Below are 21,360 nucleotides of genomic sequence, written 5' to 3'. Positions count from 1 at the left end.
CATGGTTCCAGCAGCGTGTGCCATTGCCAAAATGCTTTGTAGCAACTCACAAAGACTCCTTCCTCTGCACCTTCTTAACCGATGATCTTTACCACCTGGATGGATAAAGTCAGAAACACTATTTATTACCCATCCTTAATTGTCCTTCAGAAGGTAGTGGTGAGCTGCCTCCTTGAACGTCTGCAGTCTTTGTTGTATTGGTATGCTCGCATTTCTGTTAGAAAGAGAGTTCAAGGATTTGACCAAGCAATATTGATGGGGCCACAATATGGTTTCTGATGAATGATGAAAACATGGAGATGGTAGTGTTCCCTTGCACCTGCTGCCTTTATCTTTCTAGATGGTAAAGATAATGGATTAGGAAGGGGAATGGGAAGAAGCCTTGATGAATTGCTGCAGTGCGTTTTGTTGATAGTACACATTGCTGGCATCATACGTGATGTAATGCAGGGTGGATGGACTGCCATTCAAACAAGATACTTAATGCTAGATTGTGTTGAGCTTCTTGAATGTGCTTGGAACAGCACCCATCCAGATAAATATAACGCATTCCATTATACTCCTGACTTGTGCCATGTAGATGGTGGGCATTTTAGGGAGTAAAATCTCAATTTGCTAGCCTTAAATCTGTTCTTATAGCCATGCTTCTGACATGATTAGTCCCGTTCAGCATCTGGTCAATGGCAATCTCCATGATGTTCATGGTAGGGCATTCAGTAATCATTGAGTCATCAAGTCCGATATTACGGAGACAGGCCCTTTGGCCCAAACTGGTCCATGCCAACCAAAATGTCCATCCACCCTGACTCCATTTCCCTGCACTTGGCCCATATCCTTCTAAAACATTTCCTATCCATGTATTCATCCAAATGCCGAATTAAATGTTGTTAATATACCCACCGTAACCACTTCCGCTGGCAGCTCATTTCATATGCATAAAACCCTGTGTGTAAAAAATGTTGCTGGTCAAGTTCTTCCCTCTTTCTTTAAACGGATGCCCTCTAGTTCTTGATTCCCCATCCCTGGGTAAAAGACTAAGTGCATTCACCCTGTCCATGCCTGTCATGATCTTATACACTTCTATAAGATGCCCCCTCAGTCTCCTATGCTCTAAAGAAAAAGTCCTGCCTTTTCCAGCCTTTCCCTTGAAGTCAGTCCCTTGAATCCTGGCAACATCCTTGTAAATTTCTTCTGTACTGTTTCTGGTTTAATAACATCCTATACCAAGGACCAAAACTGAGCACAATACTCCAAGTGCAGCCTTACCAATGTCCTGTACATCAGCAACATAACTTGCCAATTTCTGTACTCACTGCCCTAACTGGTGAAGGCCATTGTGCCAAATACTTTCTTCGCTGCCTTGTTTACCTGTGACTCCACATGCACCTGAACTCCAAGGTCCCTCTGTTCCACTACACTTCTTAAGGCCCTACCATTCACCATGAAACTTCTATCTTGATTTGGCTTTCCAAAATGCAACACCTCACGCTTTTCTGTATTAAACTCCATTTGCCCTTTCTCGGCCCACTTCCCCAGCTGATCAAGATCCTGCTGCAATTTCTGATAGCCTTCCTCGCTGCCCATTTTACCGCCTATTTTTGTGTCATCCACAAACTTATTAATCATAGATAATGGGAACTGCAGATGCTGGAGAATTCCAAGATAATAAAATGTGAGGCTGGATGAACACAGCAGGCCAAGCAGCATCTCAGGAGCACAAAAGCTGACGTTTCGGGCCTAGACCCTTCATCAGAGAGGGGGATGGGGAGAGGGAACTGGAATAAATAGGGAGAGAGGGGGAGGCGGACCGAAGATGGAGAGTAAAGAAGATAGATGGAGAGAGTGTAGGTGGGGAGGTAGGGAGGGGATAGGTCAGTCCAGGGAAGACGGACAGGTCAAGGAGGTGGGATGAGGTTAGTAGGTAGCTGGGGGTGCGGCTTGGGGTGGGAGGAAGGGATGGGTGAGAGGAAGAACCGGTTAGGGAAGCAGAGACAGGTTGGACTGGTTTTGGGATGCAGTGGGTGGGGGGGAAGAGCTGGGCTGGTTGTGTGGTGCAGTGGGGGGAGGGGACGAACTGGGCTGGTTTAGGGATGCAGTAGGAGAAGGGGAGATTTTGAAACTGGTGAAGTCCACATTGATACCATATGGCTGCAGGGTTCCCAGGCGGAATCGTTCTCACACACCACCCTACCAACCTCCGGATACAACGCATTATCCTCCGACACTTCCGCCATTTACAATCCGACCCCACCACCCAAGACATTTTTCCATCCCCTCCCCTGTCAGCTTTCCAGAGAGACCACTCTCTCCGTGACTCCCTTGTTCGCTCCACACTGCCCTCCAACCCCACCACACCCGGCACCTTCCCCTGCAACCGCAGGAAATGCTACACTTGTCCCCACACCTCCTCCCTCACCCCCATCCCAGGCCCCAAGATGACATTCCACATTAAGCAGAGGTTCACCTGCACATCTGCCAATGTGGTATACTGCATCCACTGTACCCGGTGCGGCTTCCTCTACATTGGGGAAACCAAGCGGAGGCTTGGGGACCGCTTTGCAGAACACCTCCGCTCAGTCCGCAACAAACAACTGCACCTCCCAGTCGCAAACCATTTCCACTCCCCCTCCCATTCTCTAGATGACATGTCCATCGTGGGCCTCCTGCAGTGCCACAATGATGCCACCCGAAGGTTGCAGGAACAGCAACTCATATTCCGCCTGGGAACCCTGCAGCCATATGGTATCAATGTGGACTTCACCAGTTTCAAAATCTCCCCTTCTCCTACTGCATCCCTAAACCAGCCCAGTTCGTCCCCTCCCCCCACTGCACCACACAACCAGCTCAGCTCTTCCCCCCCACCCACTGCATCCCAAAACCAGTCCAGCCTGTCTCTGCCTCCCTAACCGGTTCTTCCTCTCACCCATCCCTTCCTCCCACCCCAAGCCGCACCCCCATCTACCTACTAACCTCATCCCACCTCCTTGACCTGTCCGTCTTCCCTGGACTGACCTATCCCCTCCCTACCTCCCCACCTACACTCTCTCCACCTATCTTATTTACTCTCCATCTTCGGTCCGCCTCCCCCTCTCTCTCTATTTATTCCAGTTCCCTCTCCCCATCCCCCTCTCTGATGAAGGGTCTAGGCCCGAAACGTCAGCTTTTGTGCTCCTGAGATGCTGCTTGGCCTGCTGTGTTCATCCAGCCTCACATTTTATTAACTTATTAATCATGCCTTGTACAATTGCATCCAGATCATTGATATAGATAACAAACATCGATGGCCCCAGTACCGACTGCTGTGGCACACCTTCCAGAGCAGCCTATCATGTGGAACCTTATCAAAGGCCTTTCTGAAATCCTAGCTCAACAAACCTGTTTTCAACCATTGACACTTCTAATCAGCACCGTACCCAGTATCTACCTCCAAATGAGCTTAATGTGAGCAATCCTGTTTTTAGCTTTTCCTTGTTTTTCTCTCTGTCCATTGGCATAATCTCCTCCGTTCGATTCAATCCTTCCCCAACACCATCCACTCCCCTCCCATCAACAGCATATATTTCATCCGTATCCAGCTGCTTTCAGTTCTGATGAGACATCCAGAGACTACAAACTGAAAACATCTCCATCTTTCTCTCTATCTCTGTCACTCTCTCTCCCGCTTTCTCTCCAAGTTGGTGTAAAGACAGAAATTGCAAGAAATCTTAAAAAGTAGAATTTTAACAAGTTCTGGGTCTACTAGATTAAGTACCAAAGTGAAGAGTGACTATTGCTTCGAAAACAATAGCATATTAACAGTGCTGAAAGAAGAAGAGGTATTGAGACAATTTGAACCATGCTTGCAATCTGAATTTTTAATTTTTGGAATTTTAGTTTCACTGTCAATCTTCTTTTTCCCATAAATACCGCCTGTGTCAAATCATTTGCCTTTTTTCTGTCTTAATGATGAATGTGTGTGTATAGTTGGGTTTTTAAAGGTGTGTGGTTTAAATAACAAGGGTAGATTAGTAATTCTTTCCTTCCTCTGCTGTTTGTTAAAGTTGTGCATTACAATAAATAATTATTTTATGTTAATGGTGAAACCTAGTGTGAACCTCTTTTGTTCTGAATAGCAATGAATCAACTTGATGATCTAGTTGAGCATTACACATTGTGAAGGCTTGTAATAAAGCGGAGCATGATTTTCAATGCAGTCTTCCCCAATAAGGCTTGACACCTCCATGATGTTTACTTTTGCCCACCATGAAGATCATTTTAGCATCCTCTCACAGTTGCCACACCACCCATATCTAGGGAATCTCAGGCAACCCCAGTTGGGCATACCTTGTGACTCCCTTAAACCTTCAGCAGCCTCCACTATTCAGAAGAAAGGAAATAGAAACCAAACTTTCCCAATTATTAACATAGAAATTAATAACAGAAATAATTCTCCCCAACTTCTCCACAGCAGCCGCTCCCATGATTCTCTGTTACTCAAACAGAAATTGTCTGTTTTCTGAGATATGCTGTGAATATAGTATTAAACCAGCCCCGTTTCAAGTCATTAGAGTTTTCATAGTTCCAGAGAGCCATGGGGCTGCTGTTCCATTAGAGAGAGACAGAGAGACAATGCTGGATATCCTATTGTAGCACGGTGGCTCTGTGTGGTTAGCACTACTGCCTCACAGTGCCAGGAGTGCATGTGCAGTTCCACTCTTGGGTAACTTATGTGTGGATTGCACACTGTAGGAATTCTGTGATTGGATCAGACCCAAAAGAAAATTCTACCTATTTCATAGTAAACCCTGCTGGGCTGCAGCAGTTCTGATTTATGAGATCATCAAGGTCTCAAGTTTGATTTCCTGTTTGTGTTGAGTTAGCTCATCTGAACTGAGTGAAAGTAAGTTTGCTATTAGTTGGTTTCATCACTGCTCTGTTCAGTATCAAATAATTAGCCCAGTTTCCTGCTCCTGATCGTCATCTAGTGACACCTGCTGGAAAGTCTTTATTGTGAGCCTCAGGTGAAAATAGCACAGAACCTAACACTGATACCCAGTTTGCTAAAATAACTTGCCAGTGTAATAGCTATGATAAATGAAGGAAAGCTGTCTTTTCTGAAATTGTGTCCCACAGGTCCCTATTTGTTCAGGGGAGGTGGAGAATGGAATTAGTAAAATAAATTCTGAGGCACGTTGGGCTGAACATAAATTTCAAAGAAACTGAAAGGATACAAAGAATTCATTATATGTTTCTTACTGCTTCTGGTGTGTAAATATGTCTGTTTACCAAAGAGTGCTGGGACACAGTGGAATGTAAAAATTGCATGACTGCATCATTTCATTCTGTTTCCTAGTAGATTCTCAAATATTTATGTGATGAAAGAAAGCCTGGCCTTTAACTCAACAACATACAAACTCAGCTTTGTATACCTCGGGTATTGGCAGGAATTAGATATGGCTTCTAAGCCACTTTGGAGTTTGTATACATATTTTTGGAATGCATTGGTGGGATTGGCTACTCAACATGGTGTGCATCTACTTGTGTTTTCTTCCCACCTCTGACTTCAAATTCCCTTGATGGCAAGGCATTTTTTTTATGCTTAACACACTCATCTTCCTTCCATCATGCAGTGCCTCTAAATTTGAGCTTTACTACAATTTGGAAATTGAAGGTAAACAATTGGTTTTCAGACACTGTTACTATTGGCGCCACATTATATAGCTTGCAGCTGGAAGTTTTAACCTCCCTAGCATGATCTGAAAGGATCGCAAAATGCAGTTTGTGGCTATTGCAATAAATTTATGCCAAGGCAATGGATTTGTTTTTAACCAATCCACTTTACTGGAACCATCTGAGATTTACTGTGGAGTTTGCAGTTGAGTGAATAGTGCAGAAATTGAATCTTAAGTCACCCAATTTGGAGAGACTTGGCCAACTCTTGATTTGGATAGCCACATCTGAGTGAATGAAAGAAGTTAGTCAAGTCACAAATTAATAACCACTGTCAGCTACCAAAGCATAAGTTGAACATTAAGTATATTAGCAATTGATTGCTGTCTAAGACAGTTGGTCTAATAGATTTAATTCAGAAACTTCGGAATAGCTCCAACGTCCGATACATAAATGAAGAAATCACCAGCAGTGCAACCAATTCACAGCAATCTAAAGAGAAGAGAGATAAAAGAATTCTGCATGATAAAGGAAGTTACTTCTTTAAGAAAATATTTTAAATAAGTAGAAAACCAATTGCAGCTCCAGAGACATCAGCTAGTCAGTTCAAACTGGAACAGCTCTCATAACTCTAAATCAGGCAGAAACAATGGAAAAAGTACACAAAAGCTGTCAGGACTAAAAAGCGTCTCACATTGAATAAAATCCACGTTAAAATTCAGCAAATAAACATTGACTTTCCTGCTCCTGGGGTGCTGCATAACCTGCTGTGCTTTTCCAGCTCCACATTTATTGACTCCAGCTTCCAGTGTCTGCCATCATTACTCTCACCAAATAAATACTTGACTTGGGCTTCAGTTGTTCCATCAAAGGAGGGATAAGGAACTTGCTTGTAAAGTGCTATGCTGGGCTGGGGAGCTGAGAAAAGCCAGAATTCAGGAAAATTTATTTAGAAGAAGCATTGTTAATATCACAATCAATGTTATTAAACATTGCAGGTGTATACTATAATGGGTGCCATTATTTAGAATTGCATCAAACGTGATTCATGAGATTGATTCTTACAAGTCAAAAGCAGAATTAAAATAAGTAAATTTGAATCAAAGAAATTGTTATTATTCACTGATGGAAATTTATTTAAAGGCTCAAAAAAGCACGAGATGTTGGCAGTTTAAAAATGAGCAAAACAGTTACGAAGAAAGAGAAATGATACCAACTCTCCATCTTGCAACTTACGAATACTGAGACACCTGGAAACGGAGGACGTGGAGAGAAGATATTTACACAAATTGGATAGTCTAGGACCCAAGGGGACAGTCTTAGAGTGACGGGATACCCTTTAGAACTGAGGAGGAAGAATTTCTTCAGATGGAGGGTGGCGAATCTGTGGAACTCATTACTGCAGAAGGCTGTGGAGGTCAAGTCATTGAGTGTATTTAAGACAGAGATAGGTTCTTGATTAGTAAGGGGTCAAAGTTTACAGGGAATGGTGTTGAGAAACATATCAGCCATGATCAAATTGAGGAGCAGGCTGAATGGCCTAATTCTGCTCCTGTACCTTATGGCCTTATGGTCTTGCTGGAAAAGGCAGGAAACGATGAAGGGAGGGAAAACTCGTCTTAACCTTTTTTTTAAAAAAAATTAGGAAGATAAAATTACATTTACCAAAAGTTTTACCACAGTTAAACTATTTCAAAATGAAAAGCATTATTGAAGAAATATCTTTTCAATACAGAGATTAAAAAAACTTGTGCAACTGAAAAGACAAAAGCTTTCTAAGAAGTTCCGAGGAAATCTTTAAAATGGTACAAAAGAGATTACAATTAAAGATCTTATCTTATGTATTGGTAATTAACAGTTAGTTATAATTCTAAAGTGTTTCTTAAAGTTGGAAATTCTTAGTAAAACTTTATTGGAATTGAATTGAAACCATAGTTCAAACTTTAAGAAGAAAAGCTGAAAATACAGCAGAATTTAAATAATTTTAAAAGCTTTTAGCATTTAGAGCGAGTAATTCAATTCAAACAAAAGAAGGTAAAAAATAGTACACTTCCAGACAGATTCAAGGTTACAGAAATTCTTGAAAAATAATTAAAATGTTTCTTCTGTGTTGATTAATTTATGAGACATGGAATTGTTTCAGTTCTACGCAGCAAACTTCAAGTTAACACAGTGCTTTATCCTGGACGATTAACAAGCTGCGATGGAATACATTAGGCATATAGGTAAATAGATGGTAAAAACAAAATAAAGAGAACCACCTCAAACCACTATCTCATACACTGTAGGCAAGGATGGCCCAAGGCATGGTATATTGGTGAAACCATGCAGACGTTATGACAACAGATGAATGGACACCATCAACAATTGCCAGACAGGGATGTTCCCATGCAGTGGAAAAACACTTCAGAGGACATTTGGCCTCAAATCTTCAGGTAAACATCCCCCAAGGTGGACTTTGGGATACACAACAATGCAGAGTCGCTGATCAGAGGCTGATAGCCTCTGAACCCAAGTTCGGTACCCATGAGGACGCCCTCAGCCAGGATCTCACAGTGCAGGTGGCCCAACCAGACTACTACACACGCACACCACTCTCTCTCACCACCTCCACCCCCCAAACGCACACTCTCTCTGCTCTCACGCACACACACACAGAACCTCTCTCATACACACACTGTCTCTCAAGCACGCACACACACACTCTCTCTGTCTCTCCTCCACACACATGCACACAGTCTCTCTCTCTCTCTCTCTCTCTCTCTCTCTCTCTCTCTCTCTCTCTCTCTCTCACACACACACACGCACGCAGTCAAGCACACACACACACACGCACGCAGTCACACACACACACGCATACTCTCTCTATATATATCACCCCCACACACACACATGCACAGATCTTCTCTCATACATACACTGTCTTTCAAGCACGTGCACACATACACACTCTGTCTCGCACGCACGCATGCATACACACGTGGACGCGAGCACCCACCCGCTCTCTCCCTCTCCCTCATGCACACACATACACACTCTCACACACATTCTCTCTCTCTCCCCATATTCACAGGCACACACTTGCACGCTCTCATGCGCTCTCTCTCTCTCTGTGTCACACACACACACGCACGCACACACACATGCACGTGCGCATGTGAATCTATGGAGTTAATTTGTATTTGCAAACATTGTTCAAAAAACACACAATTTATAGATAGTCAGTCAATGTTAGGAATAAAACCAGCCTGACTCCAAACCAAAAACACAAACCGTTTCCAAACAAGTCCTCACATTTAACATGCATTTTTGACCTAAAATGTCACCTCTTCTTTAACCTTTAGTTCTCTTGAAGGAATTCAGAGATTTGCATATACATATTAATCAATTAAACCTTCTAACTGCTTCAAGATTTAACAGCATCCTAGGCTTATTTAATACACCCACATCAGTGGTGTGACCGTTTGATCTTTCACTTATAAATTCAATGCCTGATATTACCTCTCGCACTACCACCTGAAGAAGGGGTGAGGCTCTAAAAGCTTGTGTTTTCAAATAAACCTGTTGGACTGTAACCTAGTGCTGTGTGATTTCTGACCTTAAACCCGAAACATTTGTTTTCAGCTGCAGCTCACACAAAAGAGAGGCAGACAAACAAATGATGCATAGATGTAAACTCCTTGGTTACTTTTCTGGAGTGGTTGATCAGGGTCACCTTTTTAAGTTCATTCAGTTAACTCAGCTTTCTACTCTTTGAGCTTCTGAAGGCTGGTAAGGGAGGTTGTACAGGGGCTTTTCAAATCTTCATAATATGTCATCAGCAGCCAAACTCTTCTCCCCAGAAAACACAGTTCACAAAACAACTTGAACTCTGGTTCTGCCCTGATAGACTGTCTTGTCCTGAATACTCAACTACCATTCAGCAGCTGCCACCTTCTTAAATATGGGGTCTCTTCCTCACTTTCCTGAACCAATTCTCAGGTATTGGTGTTATTAATAAACAACATCTTCTCTCTGTTTAAAGACAGTGTGCTTCCCAGAGTTGCTATGACTATGGGAACCATTCTAATCAAGAATCAGCCTGCAATTACCTACTCAGCCTGGTCTTACAGGCAAGCAGAAGTGTGTTTGATCTGTTCTTTTTCTTCTACCACATGAAAGTCCAAAGGTCACCTTCAGCCCACAATTCCTAGTTCATAGCTCCAAACTAAAATTGACAAAGGAATGAAAGTAAAATAATGAAAAATTAGCTATGGTTCTTTCCAAAGATTTGGTGAGACTGCAACTGGAGTATTTTGCACGGTTTTAGTCTCCTTATAGAACCATAGAAATGATATACTACAGAAGGGGACAATTCATCCCATTTTGTCTATGCTGACCCAGCATCTAAGAAAGGATATATTTGCTTCTGAGGGGAGGTAATGGGGTTCACCAGATCAATCGGGGATGGAGGATTACATTAGGAGAAGAGAGTGGGAAAACCGGCCCTGTTTTCTCCTAAGTTTAAGAAATGAATTGAGCTTGATGAAACTCATAAGAATTAATACGATGTGTGACATATTAGATGAAAATGTCATATTTTCCCTGGTTGGTGAGTCTACAAATAGGTGTCAGATTCTCAGAATAAGGGGGAAGGCTTTTAGGACTGAGATGAGGAGAAATTCCTTCACTCAGAGAGTGGTGGATCTTTGGAATTCTGTACCCCAGATCAGTTTGTTTGAGACAGAAATCATTGACTAGAAACTCAATTGGACTCACTACATAAACACAGTGGCTACAAGAGTAAGTTGGAGACTAGGCAAACTACAGCAAATTGTTAACCTCCTGACTCCCCAAAGCATGTCCACCATGTAAAGGCACAGGTCATGCATGTGATGGCATATTCCCCACTTGACCAGATGGGAGCAGCTCTAACAATGCTCAAAAGCCTTGACATCATCCAGGACAAAGGAGCCCACTTGATTGGTACCACATGCTTTAGCATCCACTCCATCTGCCACCAATGCTCAGTAGCACAGTGTGTACTATTTATAAGATGCCCTGCAGAAATTTACAAAATATCCTTAGAGAGCACCTTCCAAACCCATGATCATTTCCATCTAGAAGTACAGGGACAGCACGTATATGGGAACATCACCATGTTCAAGTTCCCCTCCAAGCCACTCACTATCCTGACTTGGAAGTATATTGCTGTTCCTTCGGTATCACTTGGTCAAAATTTTGGAATTCCCTTCCTAAAGCCATTGTGGGTCAACCTACAGCAAGTAGACTGCAGTGGTTCAAGAAGACAGCTCACCATCACCTTCTCAAGAGCAGCCAGGGATGGGCAACAAATGCTGACTGGTCAACCAGTAACATTTGTATCCTATGAGACAGTAAAGAAAAAAGCACATGGAAATAACATGAGAAAGTGGCAGTGGGGCAGATGATCACCTGTAATCTACATGATTGGTGAACTAGGTTCAGGAAGTTGAATGACTGCTTTCTGTTCCAATTTTACTACTTCACTGCCAGAGTGACACCCTTAAATACTTTAAATCCATGTAAAACCTATTCCATATAATTGACCATTTTTAACAGATGCCTGTGATAAAACAGTGTATTTTACTATTGCCCAGAAACTGAACTGGACCAGCCATGTAACTGCTTTAGGCTCAAGAAAGGTCAGAGTCTAAGAATCTGCAACAAGTAAACTCACGTCCTGACTCCCCAAAGCCTATCCATCATCTGCAGTTTTCTAGGAGGAACCTGTAAAGCTGTTCCTTGACTTTGATAGCAACATGCACCCTGCTACTTCAGAACAACTGCTGGGTGGTATACCCTACTGACCACTGAGGCATTCTGTCTGTCTTGTCTTACCTTGATTTCATGGGCATCTCCACATGAAACTGCCCTTTCCTACTTCCTGCACCCTTAGCTGTGAATAATGGTAGTGATGCTGAAGCCCTTTCCGTTGGACAGTGGTCCCAAGAACAGAACTAGTATATGCTGAGGAAATTCCAGCTGACTGATGGGATAGTTCTGATGGTAATGAGTTTACAATTAATTTAAATTGGTTTCCCTCAGTTTTGCAGTGTATAGAAAGTGTAAGTTGTGGTTTTCTTGTCAGAAAGAATGCAGGTATTTGACTAGAGGAAGACTGGGACAAATCCACAGATGAATTCTTGTGAAAGAATTGGCTGGCAGAGGGACCACATGCATATATGTCATGTTGTCTGGCACAATGATGTCTGGAGTATAGTCTTTTGTTGTAGGTTTTTATTGTTATTATCATTGGCCTGTTAATCCAGAGACCTAGGTAACGTTCTGGGGACCTACATTTGAATCCTGCCATGGCAGATGGTGAAATTTGCATTCAATAAATATCTGAAATTAAGGATCTAATGATGACCATGAATCCATTGCCAGTTGTCAGGATAAACCCACCTGGTTCACTAATGTCTTTTAGGGAGGGAAACTGCCATCCTTAACTAGTCTGGCCTACATGTGATTCTAGACCCACAGCAATGTGGTTGACTCTGAACTGTGCCCTAAGCAATTAGGGATGGACAATAAATGCTGCCCTGGCCACTGATGCCCTCATCCGTTAATGAATAAAGAATAAAGTGGCAGTCATGCTTCTACTAAGAGTAATAGTGTTGCACGTGTGTTATTATTACTGCTCAGGCATTAGCATGTGTCAAGCCGTACTGATACTGAATAAAATTTAACCACTGAATGAGAAAAAGTTATCATTTTGAATCATTGAAGAATGAAGCAGTTAAAGGGCTAATTCACATTCCCTGATCCCAATAGTGTTGAATGGACGAACTGCAGTTTTGACCTTGCTAATATGGAGTGAATAGGTTCCAGGTTTCTCCTGCGTGGATGGAGGACAGGCTGAATTCATTTTGTAGAGAGCATAAACCACACAGTAGAACCATCACAGCCGTGTGTGGATTACAGGTTGGCCTCACCGTTGTATATTGTATAGACTGAAACTTGACCACCAAGTTTAGAGCTGTGAAGCACAGTGCTAATGCTACTTGTTTAATTTGTCCTGTTCTGCAGGAATTCCTTATGATCATTGTATTTGGAATGGAGTACGTGGTCCGAATTTGGGCAGCTGGCTGCTGTTGCCGATACAGAGGATTGCAGGGGAGGCTCCGATTTGCTCGAAAACCATTCTGTGTAATTGGTAAGAAATGCTAGATTGCGTGACATACTTGAAAACATGTTTGGATCCCAGCAGACATAAAACATTTATATTCATAAAATAGAGAACATGTTTCTTCTGTTAGCACCTGGTCCATAGCTGACTATTTCCTGGCATTTTAAGTGCTTATCCAGATGCTTCTTAAATGTTACAATAATACCTGCCTCCACCACCTTCTCAGGCAGCGAGTACTGTATTTCTACCGTCCTCTGAATTTTTTTTTCTCAGATCTCCTCCAACCACATATTTCTTATCTTAATACATTCCCTCTGGTCTGAGACATGTTTGCCGAGGGGAAAATATTCTCATGATATGCCCTGACTATGCTTCTCGTAATTTTGTATTGTTCAGTGAGATCCCCCCTCCCCTCAGCTTCCTGTACTCCAAGAAAATAACCTAATCTATTCAGTCTCTCCTCATGACTGAGATTTCTCATTCCAGGAAAAATTCTAGTGAATCTGCTGTGCATCCTTTCCAATGTAATCTCATCTTTTTGATGGTGTGGTGACCAAAACTGCAAGCAGTATTCTATCTGTGGCCTAAGCATGTTTTATAAAGTTGTAACAAGACTTCCTTGCTCCTGTATTCCTTGCTTTGGCTAATGAAGACATGCATCTTCTTCACTACCCTGTCGACATTTAAGCGACACTTGGATAGGCACATGGATGATTGTAAAATGTATGGTAGGCAGGGTAATTTGATCTTAGTGTCGGATAATAGGTAGGCAGAACACCATGGGCCAAAGGGCCTGTGCTGTGCTATACTGTTCTATGTTCTATGCTGTACATGCCATGACAACTTCAGGAATCTATGGATTTGTTCACCAAGATTCTTTTGTTTCTCAGTGCTCCCTAAGGACCTGCCATTCATTGTGTTTATCCCTCCCTTATGAGACCATCCAAAATGTGTCACCTCACACTTATCAGGATTAAATTCCATCTGCCATTGCTCTGCCCAATTTATTGACTGATTAATATCAGACTGTAGGCTGGGACTATACTCCACATTGCCATTAACACCACCAATTTTCATGGCATCAGCAAACTTAATAATTATACCCGCTACATTCACATCCAAGTTGTTAATGTATGGAACAAACAGCAAGGTTCCCAGCTCTGATGTCTGTGGTACATCGCTGACCATAAAAATAATCTTCTATCCTTACCCTTTGCCTCCTATTTGTAAGCCAGTTTTGTATCCCATTTGCCAACTTGTCTTGCATCCTTTGAGCTCTTACCTTTTGGACCAGCCTTCCATTTCAGAACTTGTCAAAGGCCTTACTGAAGTCATGTAGACCTCATCAACTGCACTACCCTCATCAATATGTTTAGCCACCTTTTCAACAAACTCAACAGATCCACCTGACAAATCCATGCTGGCTATCCACTGTCAATATCTACCTTTCCAAATGTTGACTAACCCCGTCCTTCAGATTCTTTTCCAATAATTTCCTTACATTTCTTGGAAGTGTAGGGGGAGATTTACTATGCATCTAACCCCGTGCTGTACCTTCCCTGAGTCAGTTTAATTGGAAACAGTACAGAGACACTGGAGAGTTGTAGGGATGGGAAGACCACGGTGGCTCAGTGGTTAGCACTGCTGCCTCACAGCGCCAAGGACCTGGGTTTGATTCCAGCCTTGCGCAACTGTGTGTATGTAGTTTGCATATTCTCCCCATGTCTGCATGGGTTTCCTCCAGGTGCTCCAGTTTCCTCCTACAGTCCAAAGATGTGCAGGTTAGGTGAACTGGCCGTGCTAAATTGCCCATAGGGATGTGTAGATTAGGTGAGTTATAGAGACACCCTGAGGTTCGGTGTGAACTTGTTGGGTCAAAGGACCTGTTTCCATCCTGTAGGGATTCTATGGAGAGATAGGAAGAGATTTTCAATGAGAATCCTAAAATTTTAAGGCATATCTGGACTAGTAGTCAATGTAGGTCAGTGAGCATGATGATGATTGGGAATAGGGATTTGATAGTGTTGTGATATGGACAGTAATTTTTGTATGCACTTAATCTTATGAAGTGTGCAAGTTCGATGTCCAGCCAAAAGGCCATTAGATTGGTAAGACTGGCAGAGGGTTTAGGAAAGGGAGAAGCAATTTTCACCTTAAAACAGTGTTTTTGGAAAGCATTTAGAAGTGATAATCTAGGAGAAAATTAACAGTTAATAGGACATGTGTAGGTTAATTAACAAAGTTACAATGGCATCCTGCTCATAATGTTAAATGAACTGAAAAATTAGATTCTGGTAACAGGGAATGAATCAATTGCTTTTAAGAATTTTTAAAACATGTTTAATAGTTGTGGACCGAGTTCCAAATGGGATTTCTACCTTTTGCCTTCCTCCCCAAATCTCCCCTCTTCTGCACTTCATATTCCATCAGCGCTAATAGGGGGAGAGGTTGCCTTCTAGTCTTAACATTAATTTTAGCCACAAGTTTATAGTTACCTCAGCACCACGATAATGTCCAGTTGTTATTTTCATCATTGACCTATACAGCCATTCTGACATTTGGCTTCCAAATTCCAGGACTTCTCTGCTGTTAAAATTAAATCAGCCCACTGAACTACACTGTTAAAATCAGTTGCTTAAGGTTTAAGGTAACCATGTAAAGTAAAGTGCCTATCTCCCTCTTGTGCTGTTCGCTATTCAATGTGTGACTGTTCTACTTACACTGAAGGCTGTTGATTGAAATTTTGTACTGTAGTTCTTGGTCAGAAATTCATTACCATTCTCCATTAGAATCATAGAATCCCTATAGTGTGGAAACATGCCCTTTGGCCCAACAGGTCCACGACAACCCTCTGAAGGTCATTCCACCCAGCCCATCCCCTGACACTTTTTCCTGTAACCCTGTATTTCCCATGGCTAACACACCTAATCTACACATCCATGTACACTATGGGCAATTTAGCATGGCCAGTCCCCCTAGCCTGCACATCTTTGGACTGTGGAGACATCTGGAGCACCTGGCGGAAACCCACGCAGACACAGGGAGTATATGCAAACTCCACACAGTCGCCCGAGGGTAGAATCAAACCCGGGTCCTGGCGCTGAGAGGTATAATACAGACTTGTATTATCTAAAATGAGGATTGAGATAAAAGTTTTTAAAGCTGTTTATTTAAAAGCAACAGAGATAATAGGAACCGCAGATGCTGGAGAATCCGAGATAACAAGGTGTAGAGCTGGATGAACACATCAGGCCAAGCAGCATCATAGGGGCAGGAAGGCTGATGTTTCGGGCCTAGACCCTCCATCAGAGGTCTAGGCCCGAAACGTCTGCCGTCCAGCTCCTATGATGCTGCTTGGCCTGCTGTGTTCCTCCAGCTCAACATCTTGTTACCTCTTACTTAAAAGCAACAGTTTAGATATGGTAGATTAAGTACTTTTCCAAAAATGATCATATTTCAGTCAATATTGAAAATATATCAGTATAATTGGGTGTTTGTTGGTAAATTTGACAAAGGGGCAGATAAGTACTAATCTCTGATGATGAAGGACTCCCAAATACCACTGATCTCAAGGGCTCCCTTTTTGAAGTTTTGGATGAGGCTAGTGTGGGAGCCCATCTCCAGATCTCCTCCTCTTCCCATGTCCGTGGTCTTTCCTCTAATGTTCATGTCTGTCTATGAATGGATAGAAAAAACTAGATATCACAGAGAGTTACAGAATTATATAAGGGGAAAGTGAGGTGCAGGGGACTGTGAGAAAAATGTATAATGTTATGACTGCTGGGGAAGTGACAACCGAGTATTATCACAAGAGTGTTCATCCAGAAACTCAGCTAATGTTCTGGGGAGAGATAGTAGAAACTGCTGATGCTGGAGAATCTGAGATAACACGGTGTGAATCTGGATGAACACAACAGGCCAAGCAGCATCAGAGGAGCAGGAAAGCTTGAAGAAGTGTCCTGACCAAAAACGTCAAGCTTTTCTGCTCCTCTGATGATGATTGGCCTGCTGTGTTCATCTAGCTTCACACCGTGTTAACTCTAATGCTCTGGGGATCCGGGTGTGAAGCCTGCCATGACAGATATTGGAACTTGAATTAAATAAAAAAAGTCTGGAATTATTCTACCGATGACCATGAAATCGTTGTTAATTATTGGAAAAATACACCTGCCTCATTAATGTCCTTTTGGGAAGAAAATCTGTTATCCTCACCTAGTCAACCTTACATGTAACTCCAGAGCCACAGCAATGTGGATGACTCTCAGCTGCCCTCTGAAATGACAGCAACGGACTCAATCGTAATGAAGTCTCAACTAAGAAATGCAACCAGCGGGGTCACCTGGCATCAACCTGGACACTGGAACCAACAGTGACAAAAACATTTGTATTGACCCTTCAAAGTCCTCCTTACTAAAATCTGGGGATGAGTGCTAGAATTGGGAGAACTGCCTCATAGCATCACACCTTACAGACAATGTCCCAGACACCACCATCACCATGATCATCCCTGAATATATGCTGTCCAACCAGCAGGAGAAATTCAGCAGAGGTGGCGGCATACTATTATACAGGTGGGAGGAAGTCACCTTGGGATTCCTTGACATTGGCTGCAGACCCCATGAAGTCGAATGACTTCAGGGAAAACATGGGCAAAGAAACCTCATGTTAATTACCACATACTGTTATCTCTCATTTGACGAAGCAGTGCCCCTCCATGTTAAACAACACTTGGAGGAAACACTGAGGGTGGCAAGGGCATAAAATGTTCTCTGTGTTGGGGATTTCAAAGTCCACCACCAAGAGTGGTTAATCTGCAGAACTACTTAATATCACAGTGATATATCAACAAGAGGGAAAATGATACTCAACCTCATCCCTGTCTGCCTAGTGCAGATACAACTGTCCGTGACAGTATTAGTAAGAATGACCACTGCAGAGACTTTGTGGAGATGAAGACGTACCTTCAAATTCAGAATACCCCCACATTGGATCGTGTGGTACTGTTACTGTGCTAAATGGGACAGATTTCAAACAAATCTAGCAACTCTAAACTGGGCACCCTTGAGGCGCTTTGGATCATCAACAGAAGCAGAATTATACTCCAAAGCTACCTGCAACCTCGTGGCCCAGTGTTTCCCTACTCAGCCACTACCATCAAGCAGGGGATCAACCCTGGTACAATGCAGAGTACCAGAGGACATTCCAGGACCAGACCAGGTAAGCCTAAAAATGAGGTGTCAACCTGTGAAGCTACCAAACAAGACTACTTGCATGCCAAACAGTATAAGCAGCAAGTGATAGACAGAGTTAAATGATCCTAAACCAGCGGATCAGATCTAAGTTCTGCAGTTTTGCTGTGTGCACACATGAATGGCAGTAGAGAGTTAAACAACTCACTGGAGGAAGAGGCTCCACAAGTATCCCATCCTCAATGTTAATGCATCTTAACACATCTGTGCAAAAGATGACGTTAAGACATTTCCAGCAAAATTCAGCAAGAAGTGCCAAGTACATGATCCATCTTGGCATCCTCCAATGGTCCCCACTGTTTCAGATGCCAGCCTTCAGCAGTTTCAATTCACTCTATGTGATGTCAAGAAATGTTTAGAGGCACTGGATTCTGCAAAAGCTATGCATCCTGAAAAAGACCTGACAATAATACCGAAGGCTTGTGTTCCAGAACTTTCTGCTCCCCTAGCAAAGCTGTTTCAGTGCAACTACAACACTGGGATATACCCAACAATGTGAAAAACTGACCAAGTATGGCCTGTACACAAAAAATGGGACCAGTTACTGCCCCATCAGTCTACTCTTGATCATCAGTAATGTGATGGAAGGTGCCATTATCAGTGCAGCCATCAGCACCTGCTCAGCAATATCCTGCTCACTGGCACCCAGTTTGAGCTCTGCCAGGGCCATTCAGCTCCTGACTGCATTTCAGCCATGGTTCAAGCATAAACTGTAGCACTGAATTCTAGAGACGAGGTGAGAGTGACAGCTTTTGTCATCAATGCTACATTTGAATGAGAGGGGCGTGAAGGAGCCCTGGCAAAAGTGGAATCATTGGGCATCACGGAGCAAACTCTCCACTGCTTGGAGTCATACCTGACACATAAGAAGATGGCTATTAGAGGTCAGTCATCTCAGCTCAAGGATATCAATGCAATAGTTCCTCAGGGTAATGCCTTAGGCTCAACCATCTTCGACTATTTCATCTATGACTTTCCATCAATTATAAAGTTAAAAGTGGGGATTTTGCTAGAGATTGCACAATGTTCAGCACCATTCACAGCTTCTCAGATACTGAAGCAGTTCATGGTGAAATGCAACAAGATCTGAACAAAATGCCTGCAAAATTCTCCAAAGATCCTTAGACAGCACTTTGCAGACCCATGCCCACTTCAGTCTAGAAGAAGGGCAGCAGACGTATGGGAATGCCACCACCTAAAAATTTCCCTCCAAGCCATTCACTGTCCTGACTTAGAAATACTCTGCAGCGTCAGTTAGTAAAAGTCATGTAATTCCCTCCCTAACAGCATTGTGGGTCTACTGGTATCACATGGATGCGGTTCAAGAAGGCAGCTCATCACCACCTTCTCATGGGCAACTGGGAATGGACAGTAAATGTTGGCCAGCCAGCAACACAAACATCACACAAGTGAAGAAATAGAATGGAATATGTTGATAATCAAGTGCCATGACTCACCAGTCATACCATTTGTACGAATATGTGTTTCAGTTACCAAAATGATCGCTTTTGCATTGTTTTCCAGAGTAAAACAGATTTTCACCAGAAATCTTTAACAAACTCAAAACAGTACATTTGTTATAACTCGAATTTTATTCTTAAACCAAATAACAAAACAAAACCCGTAAAAGTTATAATTCAGAATTTAAACTATGTCCCCTTAGTCCCAAACACAGACACACCTGCTGGCCAAGAGGCTGAAAACAAAAGAAAGAATGATAACTTCTCATGGTCCATGAAATTGAATTGCTGGCAGCTGTATACTGATAGAAGATCTTAAATTTGATTTGAGATCAAGCTTGATCTGAGTCTTTGGAAAGTGATGAAGGCTGTCTTTGCAGAGTTTATAAGGTAATCAGAATAAATTATATTTGAAAACTTCATCAGGTTTCCAGAAAATATTACTAAGAGATGGGGAAAGAGAGAATTGTTCCCCCAGGATCCCTTCTTCACGTACTAATTACCGCTGTAAAATAGAAAACTAAATCTAGAACGGAACCAGCTAGACGACAATTAGCATAGAATGCCCAGAATCTGTTCAAAACTAGGTTTTCCCATAATTAAGTGCTTTAAAACCCATCTCTTATCTCCTTGAACATTTTGCCTGTCTTTTCCCCAGGGCGGCATGGTGGCTCAGTGTTTAGCATTGCAGCCTCACAGCACCAGGGACCCAGGTTCGATTCCAGCCTTGGGCGACTGTCTGTGTGGAGTTGCACATTCTACCTGTGTCTGCATGGGTTTCCTCCCACAGTCCAAAAAAAAACCATCCAGGATAGGTGGATCGGCCATGCTAAATTGCCCGTAGCGTTTGGGGATGTGTGGGTTGTAGGGGAATGGGTCAGGGTGGGACGCTTCAAGGGGTGGTGTGGACTTGTTGGGCCGAAGGGCCTGTTTCCACACTGTAGGGAATTTAATCTAAACAATATGAGAATGAAAAGGAATAGGTTATTCAACGCCTCAAGCCTGGCCCACTATTCAATGCAATCGATCATGTCTGACCTGTGGCCTAACTGCAAATATCTACCTTAGGCCAATACACTCTAATACCTCACATACAAAAAAAACTATCTCAGATTTAAAACTAACAACTGTGAAACTAGGAGAGCAGCCAGCCTTTCAAACCATTGAATATGACTATGGCTGATTCTCTGTATCAAAGCCATATTCCTCGTTTTTGTCCATACCCCTTGATGCCTTTAATATCTAGAAAATCACAACTTTATATAAACAGCAGATAAATCTCACACGTAATACTATTCACTTCATTTCCAAGGAACCAAATGATTAACACTTTCTAATCCAGATAATGCCCAAACACTTCCATTTTTGATGAAGTCTTTAAACGTAAATTTGTATTCCCAAAAGCAGATAAACATACAGGTTACATGAGTGTAAAGAATGCTGTGATGGAGTAGGGTTGACAAGGCAAAGTGAAGGGATGGGTGATGCAAGCAGCAGGATCCAGGTGAATGTGGTACTGTCTTAGCATTTTCTGACTAGACTAGGTCTTAAATGCACTTACCATGCTGAATCCAGGGACCTTGCATTGCAGTCGTCTTACTGGCCTTCACTAGTGATCTCTACCCTCATCTTTGTTATGCAGCACTAGGGTTTATCCTCCCGAATCATTTTTTTTAAAATCATGGTGGCATTAGCTAGCCACTGCAGATGCCCCAGAGGACTGGTGAGTCGCTAATGTTGTTCCTTGTTCCAGAAGGCAAATAGAGATAATCCAGGAAACTCCAGACTGGTCAGTCTCAAATTGGAGTCAGGAAACTATTAAAGAGAACTCTTATGGATAGGATTTATGCAC

The 21,360-nt window shown here is 42.6% G+C and overlaps 1 protein-coding gene across 1 annotated transcript in view; it reads left to right on the top strand.

Moving 5' to 3' along the window:
• The window catches only part of LOC125464871 (potassium voltage-gated channel subfamily KQT member 4-like), a 534,184-nt gene that overhangs the window by 328,320 nt on the left and 184,504 nt on the right, over window positions 1–21,360 (top strand). The window contains exon 3 of the mRNA XM_059654245.1: window positions 12,700–12,826. Coding sequence (XP_059510228.1) covers window positions 12,700–12,826 — 127 coding nt within the window. The remainder of the gene's footprint in view (window positions 1–12,699; window positions 12,827–21,360) is intronic.

Source organism: Stegostoma tigrinum, chromosome 24 (assembly GCF_030684315.1).
Source record: "Stegostoma tigrinum isolate sSteTig4 chromosome 24, sSteTig4.hap1, whole genome shotgun sequence".
Taxonomy (NCBI): Eukaryota; Metazoa; Chordata; class Chondrichthyes; order Orectolobiformes; family Stegostomatidae; genus Stegostoma; species Stegostoma tigrinum.
Note: the sequence above shows the minus strand (reverse complement) of the source record. Positions and strands in the feature narration are given on the sequence as shown.